The sequence below is a fragment of the Salvia splendens genome, chromosome 16 (assembly GCF_004379255.2).
Source record: "Salvia splendens isolate huo1 chromosome 16, SspV2, whole genome shotgun sequence".
NCBI lineage: Eukaryota > Viridiplantae > Streptophyta > Magnoliopsida > Lamiales > Lamiaceae > Salvia > Salvia splendens.
Window position 1 is genome coordinate 12,229,522 of NC_056047.1, and position 16,551 is coordinate 12,246,072.

The 16,551-nt window shown below is 39.3% G+C and overlaps 2 protein-coding genes across 2 annotated transcripts; both read right to left on the bottom strand.

The window, feature by feature from the left end:
- Nucleotides 1-7,481: 7,481 nt before the first annotated feature.
- Nucleotides 7,482-11,069, bottom strand: LOC121772009 (tRNase Z TRZ2, chloroplastic-like). Its single transcript, XM_042168924.1, has 8 exons — nucleotides 10,593-11,069; nucleotides 9,778-9,940; nucleotides 9,633-9,703; nucleotides 9,104-9,199; nucleotides 8,894-9,007; nucleotides 8,385-8,453; nucleotides 8,157-8,231; nucleotides 7,482-7,757 (listed from the first exon to the last, which is right to left on the bottom strand). Exons 1-8 carry the CDS (start codon nucleotides 11,058-11,060, stop codon nucleotides 7,668-7,670), a joined length of 1,146 nt encoding a protein of 381 aa, XP_042024858.1. The 5' UTR covers nucleotides 11,061-11,069; the 3' UTR covers nucleotides 7,482-7,667.
- Nucleotides 11,070-11,339: 270 nt separating this feature from the next.
- LOC121771234 (calumenin-B-like) lies at nucleotides 11,340-16,038 on the bottom strand. The gene is made up of 6 exons (XM_042168012.1): nucleotides 15,231-16,038; nucleotides 14,724-14,826; nucleotides 14,534-14,599; nucleotides 13,257-13,424; nucleotides 13,067-13,163; nucleotides 11,340-11,721 (listed from the first exon to the last, which is right to left on the bottom strand). Exons 1-6 carry the CDS (start codon nucleotides 15,772-15,774, stop codon nucleotides 11,596-11,598), a joined length of 1,104 nt encoding a protein of 367 aa, XP_042023946.1. The 5' UTR covers nucleotides 15,775-16,038; the 3' UTR covers nucleotides 11,340-11,595.
- Nucleotides 16,039-16,551: the final 513 nt, after the last annotated feature.

Below are 16,551 nucleotides of genomic sequence, written 5' to 3' on the forward strand. Positions count from 1 at the left end.
GGTTATTGCCCAATAGCACAGAGCCTGCAGCATCCTGCAAATCCAGAATCCATCTCTTCTTGGAAGTCATATGGAAGCTGCAGCCTGAATCCATCACCCACACATCCGGTGCTTCATCTTCTGCCACATTCATCACCTGAGCAACTTCCATTTCCTGAATAATGTCAGCTGTGTCTGGAGCTTGATCACCCTCGGCTTGTTTCCTTTTCCAAGAGTGACAATCCCTCTTGATATGCCCCGGCTTCTTACAGTAATAGCAGGATCTTGTTTCCTTTTCTGCTCCAGATTTTTTCTTCCAAGGCTCGGGCTTCTTATGGGGTTTTTTCTTGCCATTCTTCTTTGGATCATATCTGACAATCAAGCTCTCACTTGATGGATCAGTGACTTTCTCTACACCCTTTTGAAATTCCTTCATTTTTAGTGCTGAGTGAACTTCTTCATATGAAATCTTGGAATCCCTTCCAAGCAAGATGGCGTCCTTGAACTGCTCAAAGCTTCTTGGCAGAGAATTGAGGAGCATTAGAGCCTTATCCTCATCTTTAATCTCCTCCTCTATATTCTCAAGATCATCCAAACATTTGGCAAATTCTTCGAGCTGCTCCACAATGTTTCTTGAATCTGAGAACTTGAATGTGAAGAGTTTCTGCTTGAGCAAAAGCCTATTGCTCAGAGACTTGGTCATATATAGTGACTCAAGCTTGGCCCACACTCCAGCCGCGGTTTCCTCCTTAGAAACCTCCCTCAGCACTCGATCACTCAGACTGAGAATCAATGTGCTATAGGCTCTATCATGGAGATCTAGAGCCTTGGTACCGGACTTATCCCCTTCTGGTGCCTCGCCTTCTCCCTTCTTAGTTTCTGGGTCAGCCTTGTTCTTCAAAACATCCCACAATCCTTGTTGCATTAGAACCGCCTTCATCTTGAGGCGCCATAACCCAAAATCGTTCTTGCCCGTGAACTTCTCCATGTCGAACCTTGCTGTAGACATCTCGTGGATTTCGTTTCCCACAGACGGCGCCAATTTGTGAAATAGAAACAGCAAGCTAGATCAACACCCAAAGAAGTCTTCGCACGAGCAATAAACCAAACACACAAAGAGCAACGATGAAAAACAGATGACACGGCTGATTTACGTGGTTCGGCTCTCTCGAACCTACATCCACGGGAGAATCACGAATTGCTTTTATTCCACTTGACTGAATCACAATTACAATGAAGAAGATAAACCTCCTAATCTAGAATCTATACACTCAAGAATCAATTTGCTCAAATCGCATGAACTCTCGGATCAAAGTCTATGATCTCTCTATGATTCCTCACAAGAATGATAGTGTATTCTTTCTTTCTTGATTGCATTGAGTTAGACGCGCTCTCATTTATAGCAGCTCCAACTCCCCCCCCCCGAGAATCAGCTCAAACCGAGCTCAACTTCTCCTAACCAAAAAATTAGCCGTTTAAAACTGACTTTCAAACCACATCTTTACATATTTGCAAAACAGTCCCTGATCTCTTTTATTTGTCATTCATGCATCCATTCATAACAGTATCAAAGCAGGATCTCACTGATCCTGGCTCTTGATCTTGTTTTTGTTCCTTTTTCTTTACTACTCAAAAATGGCAGAAGCCAATGAAACTATTCCGGTGGCAACACTGCCACCAATCTTCTCTCAGTTGTCCCCCATCTCAGTTAAACTAACTGATGGAAATTTTCTTATGTGGCAGCAACAAGTTGATGTTGCGGTGTATGGATACGGCCTTGAAGGATTTATCACAGGGGACACTGATCCCCCTCCACAATTGATTCCAGACCGAGATGGGGAGTCTATGGTTTCAAATCCAGCTTACATAAGTTGGCAAAGACAAGATAAGAGAGTGGCCGGATGGCTCTTGTCTTCCTTATCCGAAAATGCTCTAACCTTGGTGGTAGGGCTCAGATCTGCTAGAGACATATGGTGTGCTCTAGAGACAAATTTTGCAAGTCGCTCCCCGGCTAAGGTGATGCAATATCGACAACAAAGGCAGAATTTGAAGAAAGATGGAATGTCAATGACTGACTATCTAGGCAAGATGAGAACATATTTTGATTTGCTTGGTTCAGTGGGGTGTAGAATCTCAGAAGGTGAATAAGTGCTCCACATTCTTGGAGGACTTGGGCAGGATTATGATCCTGCTGTATGGGCAGTGACTTCCAGATCAGATCCTTGGAGTCTTGGAGACGTTAGTGCATTTCTGCTCAGCTTTGAGTAAAAAATGGAGTCAACTAGAGCCAATTCTGTTAGCTCGGATGGATCACAACTATCATTGAATCTTGTCCGGCAGCAGTCTGGGCAGAAGATGGAGTCTCCAAATTTCAACAACAACAGATTTGAAGCAGCGAATGGAAGAGGTTTTAGAGGAAGATTTCAGAGAGGAGGAAGAGGTGGCAGAGGTTTTGGCCGAGGAAACAACAAGATTGTCTGTCAGCTATGTGAGAAACTTGGCCATTCAACAGCAAAATGTTGGCATAGGTTCGAGCAAAACTTCACACCACCTCAAATCCAGTTCAGAGGAAGTTCTCCACAGCAACACAATCAAGGATTCTTCAATCCTTCAGCTCATCTTGTGCAGTCAGTGCCTAGGTCTCCTTCAGCATCATTCTCTGTTGGGACTCCATCAGAGTTCAGCTATGGATCAAATGCATCATCCAGCTGGTATCCAGACTCAGGAGCAACGCACCATGTGTCCAATGACTTGAGCAATCTCAACATAAGCACTGAATACACAAGAGGTAAGAATATCTTGCTTGGTAATGGATCTGCTGTTAATATTGTAAATATTGGAGAAAGTGCATTTAAATCTCACTCAACTAAATTCTCTAAAAAGCTTCATCTCAAAAATCTTTTGCATGTACCTAATATCACCAAGAATCTACTGAGTGTTTCCAAATTTGCTCAAGACATATCTGTCTTTTTTGAATTTCATCCAAGTTTCTGTTTTGTCAAGGACCTGAGCACCAGAGAGGTAATGCTCAATGGAACTCTTGAAAGGGGCCTATATCATTTCCTAGTAGATCATACTCCAATCAAGCGTGGCCCTGTCCCCTTTTCTTCCTCCACTCCAGAAAGTCCAGCTGTGCATTCCCTGAGCTTGAGCAAACAATCCAGCAGTAGTTCCAGTCAAGTTTCTAGTTTAGTATTGTCTTTACGACATAGTAGAATAGGACATCCTACTCTAGATGTTGTTAAATATGCTCTCAACAGCTGTAATATTCCTTATAATTCAATGGAAACTACTTCACTTTGCTCTCCTTGTTGTGTATCTAAAGCTCACAGATTACCATATCCACATTATGCCTCACAACACAATGCACCTCTGGAACTTGTCCATAGTGATCTTTGGGGGCCTTCTCCAGTTAAATCTAGAAATGAATATTCTTACTATGTCTCATTTGTTGACCATTTTTCTAGATTCACCTGGATTTACTTACTCAAAAATAAAAGTGATCTCACTACTGTTTTCAAACAGTTCAAGCTTATGAGTGAAAACCTCCTAGGATCAAGAATTAAGATTCTTCAATCAGACTGGGGGGTGAGTATCAGGGATTAGTTCCTTTTCTGAAAGAGGGTGGGGTAGTTCATAGAGTATCCTGTCAATACACACCACAACAAAACTGTTTGACTGAGAGAAAGCACGGACACATTGTGGAAACTGGTCTAGCCTTGTTAGCTCAATCTTATCTTCCACAGAAATTCTGGGATGATTCATTTGTCACAGCTGTTTATCTCATTAATCTTATGCCATCCAAAATCATCAATAACATTTCCCCATATGAGGCTCTTTTTCACTCAAAACCTGACTACTCAGCACTTAAAGTCTTTGGCTGTTTGTGTTTTCCTTATACTAGACCCTATAACAACCACAAACTTCAATTTAGGTCTGCTAAAATGATTTTCCTAGGATATAGCTCATCTCACAAAGGATACAAAGTTCTTCTGCCTGAAGGGAAGGTCATGGTGACTAGAGATGTCATCTTTGATGAAACTGTTTTTCCATTTCAAAATTCTCCATCTCCTACTGCCACTGTTGCTCCACCACCATCATCATGTGATCATTCTTCTTCCTTGTCTCCAATCCTTGCACCTATTGTTTCCCCTCATAGAGAAAATATTGCACCAGATCACTCATCTGGTACAGATTCTGTCAGCAGTCCCTCATCACTGTTATCACCTGATGTACAGTCACCTGATTCCTCACCTCATGATGTCCCTCCAATCATTCCAGCACTCACTCAGGAAACTCACTCAATGACAACCAGATCAAAATCTGGAATCTTTAAGCCCAGAGTCTTCACTCTTTCTGTGTCATCTCATCTTCCTAAATCAGCTCTAGAAGCCTTACTTATTCCCTACTGGAAATCTGCTATGTTGAGTGAATTCAATGCACTTCTTAACAATAAAACTTAGATATTAACAACACTTCCTCCAGGCAAAAATCTTATAGGCTGCACTTGGGTTTTCAAGATTAAGCTTCACGTGTCTGGTGTTATTGCTAGATATAAAGCAAGATTAGTGGCTCAAGGCTTCTCTCAACAGCCTGATTTTGATTTTAATGAGACTTTCAGCCCTGTGGTGAAGCCTACTACAATCAGAATTATCCTTAGTCTTGCTGTGTCTCTCGGCTGGACAGTGACTCACCTTGATGTGAATAATGCATTTCTTAATGGTGAGCTTAAGGAGGATATCTACATGAAGCAACCAGTTGGTTTTGAACAAGAGGGTCCTCACTTGGTATGCAAACTCAACAAAGCAGCCTATGGACTAAAACAAGCTTCCAGAGCATGGTTGTTCACAGATCATTCTGTCCTGGTCAAGCTTGGCTTCTCCCAGAGTATATCTGATGCTTCCATGTTCATTAGACAGAGATGTGGGGAGGTTATCTACTTGCTTATATATGTAGATGATATGCTCATCACAGGGACTTCTCAAGACTTCATTCAGAAGGTGATATTTTAGCTTAACTCTTGCTTTTCATTAAAAGATCTTGGGGAGGTGAGCCTGTTCTTGGGAGTTGAAGTTGTCAAGACTACTGATGGAGGTCTACATCTTTGCCAATCCAACTACATCAAAGATCTTTTAAAGAAAGCTAACATGACAGGAGCTAAAGGTTGTCCAACTCCAATGATTTCCACCTCAGAATTGAGCAAAAACTCTGGAGAACCAGTTTCTGATGCAAAACTCTACGGAAGCATTGTAGGAGTTCTGCAATATGCTTCTATTACCAGACCAGACATCAATTTTGTTGTCAACAAGGTGAGTCAGTACATGGCTGAACCATTAGACACACATTGGAGGGCAGTGAAGAGGATCTTAAGATATCTTTCAGGGACTTTAGATTATGGAATTCAAATTAGAAAGTCTACTGGTGAGGTTTGTGCGTTCTCTGACTTAGATTGGGCAGCAGACCTAGATGATAGGAGATCCACCACAGGAGTGTGTGCCTATCATGGAAGGAACCTTGTCTCATGGTGTGTTAAAAAGCAAGCTGTGGTTGCTAGATCCAGCACAGAAGCTGAGTATAGGAGCCTGGCTCAAGCAGCTGCTGAAGTGAGTTGGTTGTCTTCTATGCTTAGTGAATTGAAGGTTAAGAAGAAAGGGAGTCCAGTGATTTGGGTGGACAACTTGAGTGCAATTGGCTTCTAACCATGTCTTACATGCAAGAACTAAGCACATTGAGATAGATATCCACTTTGTTCGAGATAAGATTCTGAGTAGGGAGATTGAGCTGAGGCATGTTCCAACGGGGGATCAAATAGCAGATATATTCACTAAACCCTTAAGTCATCAACCATTCGGGAAGCTAAGAGAAAGGTTGGGAATAATATCTCTAGCCTCACTCGGATTGAGGGGGCGTGTTGAAAGAGATAACAAAGTTGGTCAAGCCGCTGTATGCCAAGTTCATCAAGCTATTGGTCAAGCCGCTGCATGCCAAGTTGATCAAGTTGAAAGAGATAACAAAGTTGGTCAAACCGCGGACAAGCCAGCTAAGATGGAGGACCACATGTGTACTTGGCGCGACGTGGTGTTGCGCGGTTTAAAGAGGAAACATGTCTTGTAGAGTTTGTTACAGTAGATTAGTACAATGTTTTAGGTCTTTTGAATGTAGTATATATGTATTGCATCCGGTTACATTTAAAGCAATGAAAAATGCCGATTTGAGAGAACTCTCCAAATATATCTTCAGTGTGTATGTGTTCATGACTTTCGCAGCTTTCTTTTAAATACCCCTGCATATCTCTTGTTTGCCATCAACATCCCCTTTTTTTGGCTTGTTCAATTTGTAAACCATCCAAAAATAATAGTAATGGAAGAAACTTGCTTCAAAATTCAAATGCACGTTAGTTGAGTCAATCAGCTCATAAATATGCGTATTACTATTACTAACTAATAGTCCCTACATCCTATTAAAGATGACTCACTTTCCTTTTTTATTTGTCACATCTAAAATGACTCGTTACTTTCTCCACCTAACACACAAAATAAAATTACATAAAACTCCGTGCCGCCCAAGGAAGGGGTCATTTTCCTTGGAACGGAGGAAGTATATAAATTGAAGAATTACATTTATTTTATTTAGTTATATTATCAGTTTAATAATTATATTCGGATGGCAGATTATTCAGAGTGGGTCACTGCTTCGTAAAGCTGAGAAATTAGAGCCGTGATTTTTTTTTATAAATCAGGATTCGATTAGCTAAAATTAAAAGCTTGGTATTTTGATCAAATCCGAATCAACATTTAAACAGCCATACAAAGTCGATCATCCACCAGATTCGCCGCCGCGGAATGAGCAATTTGGGGAAGAAAGCGACCGACGACGATGACGTGGAGCAGCTACTGAGACAGGCCCACAACGACGTGCTTCTCTAACTCAGCGTCAACTCCCACACGGCGCGCGGCTCAGCCGCCGCCGCCATCGACCCAGATCTCGACCGCCGTTTCCAGGCCCCTCAAGAAACCCCAAAAGCTCACAAAAAATCGCGACGATTCTCTGAAAAAAACCCCCAAAAAAGCAGACGCCGCCGACCACAGGAAAACCGCCGGCGCGTCGGCGGACGACGATGACCAGTATTCCAGATTCGCAGCCCTCAAGACCTCACTTCCGTAAAACAGCAGCAATTTTACAAGGAACGAAGTGGTAGAAGAGCAAGAGGATGATGAAGATGAAGATGAAGTTGAGAAGCTGATCAGGAGGGCAACTGATGCCGCAAGGCTCGACCCTTCTCCTCCATCTGACGAAGAGGAGGATGAGGATGATGAAGAAGATGGCAACAGCGATGACGAAGATGAAGGAGCGAGCAGAGGTAAAAAGGGCAAAAGAAAATGATGATCAAGTATAGGACTTCTTGGCTTCTTGCCATTGATCTGGTTTTTACAATTTGCACCTAAAGGTACTCTTTTACCAATGATGATCTATTTCGCTTTATAAGAAGAGACACATTATGGTTTCCATGTTGCATGTGTATTCTTCTCATTCTGCGAATTAGACATGATCACATACATTGCAAGTACTCCTATATTAATTACTATGAACAAAATCATGTCTGATTTGCATACAAACTCATTGTATCATTTGTATATATCCTAGTCTACAACAAGTGCAATACCATAAGCTTACAAGAATGGCAGCAACTAAGCGTGCATTGATTTGAATCCCTCTGTTAGACTCATCACTTTAGCTGACACCTTCGACTGCAATTTCGACACAGCTTGCCGAATGTCCTGTAAAAACCAAGAGTGCATGAGCATTTTGAAGAGGATAAGTTTTACTAATGTATAAAGAGACTTCTTCCCTGTGTTATTCATCTCAGTTTCTTACTACATTACTGTGGCATTTGATCCTCATAGATTAACATACCCAAGCATCTGTTAAACCTATATATTCACGACAGAAAGGGCGGGAAACTTTACAACTCTGTTTTTTCTTGTCTATTTATGATTCTGGTGCCTTCAGATAAAAAGGGGGGTCGAGACAGATACAAACAATCAATGGTAAGGGAAAAATTCAGGTGTTTGGCAAAGTCATAATGTTCTAAACAGTTCCCGGGAACATAGTGCAAAATATCAACTCAAAAGAGAAATGGCAGTATAGCAAAGAAGCAGTTTCATTAAGTTATCTACCTCTAGATGGTAGCGAGATGAGAAATGAGTCAGCACTACGGTTTTGTTCCGAATCCATTGTGCATTTTCCATGATCTGTACATCAAGAATCAAAACTTGAGATCAAACAATTAAGAAGTTGCCAGCCTACAAAAGGTCAGCCTGATTCCCGGAGAAGAGTCCAGGCTACTGGGATAAACATAGCTTGTAATGGAGCCCAGTATTTGACACTTGAAATAATTTCAATACCTCATCAATATGAGTATGGCCGTGCTCTCGTGCATGCTCAACGCTAACACTTTCATCCAGAAATGTAGCCTGTCAACAGAGAAAAGTTAACCTGTGAGAACCTGAAGCTTGAAATTCAAGCTCGGTCAGAACACGTGATGGTGATGTAATTTTTCGAAATCAACCAAAATGACAGTAGCATAATGGAGGAAGGAATTATTAAGTAAAGATCAAAAGATAAACAAAAGAAACTACTAAATTGGTCATAAGATGCGCCACTAAGTTGCACACACCATTTGTTATAGGCATGTGGAGATTCTAGTTCCTGAATGTCCTGTTTTTCTTATTTTTTTTCCTTTTTTCTACTTTTCGATGTTCTTAGCCATAAAGCTACCAAGGGTATCCAAATTTCCAGGAAAATATACAGTAGTGTAGCACACACAAATGCAGAGAATGAGAACTTCGTCTAAATTGGACGCAAACAACAATCCAAATGGCAATCAACACAAATGATGAAAGTAGATGATCACCTCAGTTATGAGAATCTTGGCCCGCAAGGCATCAGCACTGCGTGGATCAAGGTAAAAGTCTGACGTGGTATCTCCCGTGAAGGCCACCTCAGGGCTTAAGATAGTATCTGTGATCTGATAAATGAAACAGAACGAGCGGCCATGGAATAAATTTCTCACTTCAAATAAGTCACATAGTAGAAAGATTTACAGTAATTGAGGACTACAAACCTCAACTCCAGACTTCTTAAGTTTCTCAATTTGTTTTCCTTTTAAATGTGTGAACTGTTTTCTCAGTTTCTTCCTGACCGAGTAAATCACATAACCCTGCAAACATACAAAAGATTATAAAATGCATCCCAATTCTATTGGGAGTGTGTTTACAAGGCAATAATTAATTTCAGCCTTGTGCAATTTATTACTGGCAAAGTGATACGAGTGTTTTACCATTTATGGTAAACTCTACAGAAATTTAAGGAACGGAATAAATTAAAAATAGAAAGAAACTGAATATTTACAATTTCACAGCATGATGGAGGCAAAATCAGGTACTGAAATGAATTCACTCTAGGGAACTTAGGAACTAAGCCATATATATTTTTTGCAATAATTCATCTAGATATAAACAAAGTGCTAATGCACAGTATAAAAACAAGGCATGTTCAGTATAGCTGTAAAATGAATAGGTAAAGATTTGAAATATTCAACACTGGTAAATGTAAATGACAGGAACTCAAACTCAAGTTTATTGCAAGCACACCTGGCTGGTTATAACATGGTGCGTTCTGAATGGTCGTACAACAAGATCATTCCGCATTTCATATGTTTCCCCTAAGTAAATAATCAGTTTTTGTCAAAGAATTATATCTATATATTGGCCAATAAAAGCGTAGTAACTCATTTACCTACATCCAGAGGAACCAAATCAATATTTAGTTCCACCTGACCCATGTTTCTGTGAATGTTAATTAATTGTTCTACGTCTTCCATTATGCTTGGAGGAACAAACACGGTAGGGGGCTTTAAGCTGTAAAGACCACGGGTTGCAATATACATCGGCAGCCCACCCTGTATCAACACATACAAATTACAGATTTTCAGAAACCAAATGGCCACATACAGAAAAATAATGCAATAAAAAAGGAAACTACAAGAGGTCAGGAGGTCAACCTAATCTTGTATCACAATACCAAAATGCTTACATTTTGTTGCATAGAAGCAAGTCAATCAATAAGATAAGATTGATAGTTTTTAAGAACTTCCAATGAAAGTTGATGAACGTGGCAAGAAACATTTCACTAAAGGGGTGTTTTCTTTGAGGATTATCTTAGATAGATAATCTAGTGTAGGCTAACCCCTTGTTAACTTAGATGGATTGGGAATTTGGTATATCCCAAGACACTTTGATAACTTCTATCATTTGAGCTAATTTTGCTTGATTCATATCCCATTGAAAGGGGGGTTGGAAATTAAACTCCCCCTACTTTTTATGCATTTGCACAAGTAAATTGGATGTGCGCAGATATACAACATCATGACTTTAATTCTACTTTGTACCCTAATAGTAGCAGCAACAATAAGTCCAGCCAGAGTTTACTGCTTGGCATTATAAACAACTATAATTGGGATAGTTCATTATTAAAAATTATTCATTTCAAAGCCGAGAACCAAGTTTTATAGTTCAAAGAACGAAAAACTAGAAAATAAAGAAGGAACATACAATGTGGTCGAGATGAGCATGTGTAATGAAGAGAAAATTCTGCTGCACAGCCTTGGCGGGGCACCTCCCGATATCGAAAGCCGTCTTCAATTCCGGCACAATAACGCAAGTTTCGTGGCCACCAATCGACAGTCCTTCGATGGAATATCCGTCTAAATCGATGCTTTTTTTGTGGACCTCAGCCCTGGCCTTTCTGTACTCTTCTTCCTCGATTGCACGCCCAATTGCTGTCAAAAAACCTGAACCACCGCCGCCGCCGCCAGTAAATCCGCTGCTCTGCACCGCCGCATTGACGGTTCGAGGTTGTATTGGAAGGTGATGCCTGAGGGTTGGCGGTGGAAATTGGTGAAATTGATTGAAATTGAGCAAGTTTGAGGTTGCTGGGTTTAGTGACAGCATTTGGTTGTTTGTTTTGAGAGGGAACGCAAAAAGTGTTTTTGTTATCTGTTTAACTGTTGAAGATATCATCTTTATCTAATGTTTACTCATTTGTGCGCTTCAGCATCCTATTCATTACCACCGCTCTATTATCTCACATTCAAAGTAACAAAATCCACGTCAGATTCTTGAATTCGTTTGTGAATACAATTTCGAAATTTAATCTAAACCGATATTCAAATTCTTAGATTTTGTTAATAGTTTCTAGGTGATTCATGCATTTTTAATTATAATGTTGGATAATTTTACCAGTATAATAATTTGGTTAAAACTCGAGTAGATTGCACATAAAAGTATAATTTGCTCCGCTTCAACTAAAAACACACCTACCTTTCTATAATTTTATGGAAACCACTAATAAATTAAGAGATCAAAGTTACAAGCACATTGTAGACCTTTTTTGGGGTGAGGGGGGTGTTATAGTACAAGTTTAATGAACAAAATTTGAGATACTGTGCTACTACCAGCAGACCTACATCAGCTGTTTGAGGTGAAAGGATTAAAGAATCATATTGCAGTTCTGAGTAAAACCAAGGTTTCGGCCACCAGCCAACCATGGAAGGATCTAGCGAAACTCATCATGGTAATCATAATCTTCGTCTTCGTCTTCATCATATACAGCACTATAGAAGACATATGGGTTCTCTACCATCTCTGTCAAACTCAAACGCCCATCCTTATCTGTATCAGCCTGCAAAATTACAACTTCAAACTTCAATTTTTCTAAACAAGTAGCTAGTCTTCTAGGATTGCTCAGCTTACAGGTTCATGAAGTATGTTAATGCCGAGAGAGAGAGATGATTTTTGGAGAGAAAGCACACAAGTAATGGCAAGAAGAAAGGGCCAAATATCAGCATAGACGAAAATAAATGGAGAGTATTAGAAATTATATATAAGCAATTGCTCAAGTGACCTGAATATTGCCAACCAATAGAAGATTTCTCTAGCAAGAAATGAACAATGATCTAAAATAAAAGACAGCATATAACTCATTGATGTGGCTAATAGAGATAAAGCCTGGTATACAATAACTAGTCAAATCAGGCTTTTCTTGTACAAAAGGCACCAATACAGACTGATTTGGGTGGTCAGTTAGCCTCAAAGCCTTTTTCTCAAGCCCCAAAGGACTTCAAAGTGATCCTCATACGGTCTTTGGCATCATTGTGACTCTAATTGTAAACAAATAGTCTACTGGGCATATACTTTCCACATAGATTAGATTTAAAGCATTTACGAGTACTTGAAGGATTACATATTAAACAAACTCAATATAATTTAATGCATTAAGGTATGTGGTGGATTAACAACATATATCTATCTATACACTCCTTAATTACTATAGCTATAAGATACAAATGTTAATATGTGCAAAATTTGTTCCAGCTGGGACGGGCTAATAATGAGAAAAGGCAACACTACTATTGGATAAAGGACTGTCATGGACTCATGGAGCTTGTGTATAAGGTTTTTCAGTTTGATTTGCAAAGTTCCAAGGATATTCAGGTACATCCAGTTATATGATAAGTCAGGGATAAGGAAATTCAAATGGGATGTTCAGAAGCAATAACAACTTTATGTTACTGATACCATTTTAACTGTCAGTAAAATATTTTAAGATAGCCATTTTGTTATGTAAACATAAAAAGTAACCAAAATTATAAATTTATCATACCAGTATGTAACTAATCCCTGTTACTAAATTACCCAGTATGACTATAGATCTTGAGTTATGCCCCTTTTAATATTGAAAAGGGTCCACTAGTTCATTTAAAAGTTAAAACACAAGTTGCAGAATTTGTCTGCCAGTGAAACACAAGATCCACAGTTCCACACACATTACTCATTTTCAAGAGAGGAAGCGGAATGCCTTTGCTGTAATCATATTGCAAAATTATACACATATGCGACACGTTCATTTTTTATGAACCATTTCCACTGAAATCATCAAAGTGCTGAGCAACGAAAGACATGATTCATTAACAATGTGTTCTTAAATACTTTTCCACAAAGAAATTGAACATAAGTGCAAAACATACCTGCTGCATTATGTACTCTGACTGCTGTTGAGCATAATATAGCTCCGAAGGATGTATTTTTTGAATAACCGGCAGCAATTCTATATGTGACAAATAACTGCAACACAAATTTTTAGGTTAATTCCTCATTTATAAAAATATTTGTCCCAATTGGCCAATCAATTCAGGAATAGATGTATCAGTAGATTACCCATCACCATCTTTGTCAAGCTGGTTGAACAATGTTTTTGCTGGGGCCTCCTCAGCATATTCATGTGACGAATTCTGAACCCCTTCACCATGTGTTCTAATCAAGTCATAAATTCCATGGTAAAATTCTTTGTAGTTAATCTTCCCATCTTCGTCGGTATCTCTTTCCCTTAAGTGTAGTAGATGACAATGAAAATGAGGAAATTATATATATATATCACTTTCCACTAAATTATACAGAAAAAGGAAAAATGTTAAACGTCTGCTTCACAAGAAGAAATAGAAATTATTGGCTATCATGATTCTAAGAATTTCTCTAACTGTTTAATTATGGAAACCTGAGATGAATAAGAATCAGTATGTATCCAGGAACTCAATCAAATGTTTTTCCCTAGACAGCTATTTTTAGTCATTGTCTTATTATTGTTATTTTAACTATGCAAGAACAGAAATGAAGAAAAAATGTATCTGTCAAGCTATAACTTAAGCATGCGCTTGTGAGACATTTCCTAGTCGAGCTTCATTTCTCAATATAATACAGTAGATGACTTCGGTCTAGTTGTGATAATATTTCATAGTCAAGACCAATACAACTTCAGATAAGTATATTCACCCTTCTACAGTGGAAGCTTGAGAAAATATAAGAGAGCAAGAAAATATCATTGGTCACATGTTAAATATGTATGATACATGCCATAACAACATTTCAGACATAGAATGAGAGATCTTTTGTAATACTAATTAACAGAAGCATGCCACAACAAATTTCAGACATAGAATGAAAGATCTTATGAAGCAATCAATAGAAGCATGCCACAACATCTAAATGAAAGATATTCTACAACAATCACTAGAAACAAATGAATAGCAGCATATCTTTAGACTTTTCATACAGGGAAAATCTTATAGATGAGCAAATAATGTTTCTCTAATTGATTTTATCAGCACTCCTAAGTAAAATTTCATTAAGAGCATTTCTGTTCAGTATAAATCATTCCAAAAGCTGAAAAGTGCAGAGTAGGCATTCACATGATACATCTTTTTAATGTTATACATTTATGCTTAAACCTTAATGGTGGAAGTGGAGAGGTGGTATATTGTCCAATGTACAGTTCAATTATGACTGCATCATTCCAGAGATGGAATAACAACAGTAACCCATAATTTCGAGGCTACTTATAGAGTTAAAGCAAGTTTATTCACCTACAATTTGATTGTCATAGTCAACAAGCACAAATCATGACGTATATAAGGAAAATTATGGTTCAGCCAGAGTACCTTATTTCTTCTTTACACAACCACTCAAGCAATTTGTGATTGGTTGAATCAGATGGATGCAGAAAGCTACAACAACAAAAAGGAAAATGAATTAGGCTGAGTAGGTGACAAAGAACACTAACAGAAACAAATCCCCCAAAAAAGATTAATCTTTCTAAAAATTAAGCTCCCGAGCTGGTCAGAGACTTACTCATTGAACTCTGTGATATTCAACTGACCATCTCCATCTACATCTGATGCATTAAAATGCTCCTCTTTCCACCAGCCCATTTCATATCCAAATGAGTTATTGTCTGGATTAGGGAGGAAATCATCATTATCAAGCAATTCCTATGTTTTCAAAGTAATAAAGTTCAGTTCTGTGATCCTGGTCCAGATCTAATTCCATAAAAACCCAACATGCCCCTATAGTTGTCCTGAATACATAACCATATTCTGATCCAAAAAGCACAGACTAAACACTCAACAGTACTTCACATTAATGGTATGGCTAAGATCCAAACTACCAACACCTAGTAACAAAGAAGGGAAAATAGCAGACACTACATAAATGAAGGACTCTTGGTCGAATTCAATTGGTGGAGTTGTTATTGCATTTAAAATCTCAGTCACCATATTCTCAACATTCAAGTAAAATAGAAGAGGACTGATTCATATTAAAGTCAACTCCGCAATGCTTGGAACAATTGGGGCAGACCTGAATTTACGACCCAGCTCGGCGGCTGATACTCGGCTAGCGTGACGAATCCATCTTTATTCTTGTCGTGGACTTCCATTTCCCTCTGGGTCCGATGCAGCACCTCCTTCTGGCTCTGCTTCAAGTTCCACTGAGTCAACTCGGCGGCGCTGACGTAGCCATTCGGCGGGTCGACATCGATGTTGGGGAAGAGGAGCAGCAGCCTGTTAGTCACATTGAACTTCTCCTCGTCGTTGAGGTAATCCTCGGCGCTCGCGAAATCGTCCCACTCGTCGGTCGGAGTCGACTCAGGGTGGTGAGCTTGGATGTAGTGGTGCTCCCACTCCTTGTCCTCGCGCTTGCGCTCGAATTCGGCGACCAAGGGGTCGAATGCGGCAGCGGCGGAGGCGGAGAGGCGGGGGCCGGCGGGAGGGGTGAAATTGAAGTTGGAGCGGAGCTTGAGGCGGCGGTGGCGGTGGGAGTTTTTGTTGGAAGAGCGGGAGATTAGGAGTAGGAGGGCGACGGCGAGAGTGATGTAGATGATGAATGAAGCTTTTTTGGTCATTTTGATGAGATGAAGGAGCTTAATTCCTACTTCATCAGAAACGCATGTATGCTGCTAATCTGCGACTATTTATTTACAGAGACGTGAGAGAGAGAGAGAGAGAGAGAGGGAGGGAGGTGGGGTAGATCTGGTTGAGTAGCTGGCAAATGCAAGGGAGAATTGCTGTGTGAAGAGAGCCGTGAAACGATGAAATGCTTCACTAAAGTAAGGGTGGTGAAGCCGTGAAGCGGTGAAGGGAAGAGCCTTTCTTCTTTTTCTTTGTTATGTTTTTTATTGAGTAAAACTGAAAAATTGCAAATTGAAATAGTCATACACAAAAATAATGAAGTTATTTTGAAAATGATGAAATTACTTCATTTTCTAAAAATGTAAAAATTGCAAAATAAAATGCTAAAATTCAACGTCCTAAAAATATGGTGCTGCCCACTAGGGTTGGAAAAAATATTAAACCTAGTGGAAAAAATATTAAAATACCAAATTTTTAATATCCGTGATTTTCGATCTGTATGAACCTTAGCGAAATATTTCAATATAGTAACCGTATGAATTTTCATATATTGGGATATATGGTACACTGTGAATACCGACTATTTTTATACATATATATTTAATATATTTGTAATATAGTACTAGTAATATTAGTATAACGGTATTGCAGTATATCATAGTAAAATCCGGTACGCCGAAAATTTTAGCAAGGCAAGTATATGGGTTTTACTAGGGGTGGTAAATCGTGCATGTTGTATCGTTATCGTGTCGACACGATAACGACACGAT

Excerpts from the sequence above, each read along its gene's own strand:
- LOC121772009 (XM_042168924.1), bottom strand. The coding sequence starts at position 11,060 with ATGATATCTTCAACAGTTAAACAGATAACAAAAACACTTTTTGCGTTC. Across the intron at positions 9,941-10,592 it reads ATGCTCATCTCGACCACATT|GGTGGGCTGCCGATGTATAT; the intron begins GTATGTTCCTTC and ends GTGTTGATACAG. Across the intron at positions 9,704-9,777 it reads TTTGGTTCCTCTGGATGTAG|GGGAAACATATGAAATGCGG; the intron begins GTAAATGAGTTA and ends TTATTTACTTAG.
- LOC121771234 (XM_042168012.1), bottom strand. The coding sequence starts at position 15,774 with ATGACCAAAAAAGCTTCATTCATCATCTACATCACTCTCGCCGTCGCC. Across the intron at positions 14,827-15,230 it reads GAGCTGGGTCGTAAATTCAG|ACAATAACTCATTTGGATAT; the intron begins GTCTGCCCCAAT and ends TCCCTAATCCAG. Across the intron at positions 11,722-13,066 it reads CAGAGTACATAATGCAGCAG|GCTGATACAGATAAGGATGG; the intron begins GTATGTTTTGCA and ends GTAATTTTGCAG.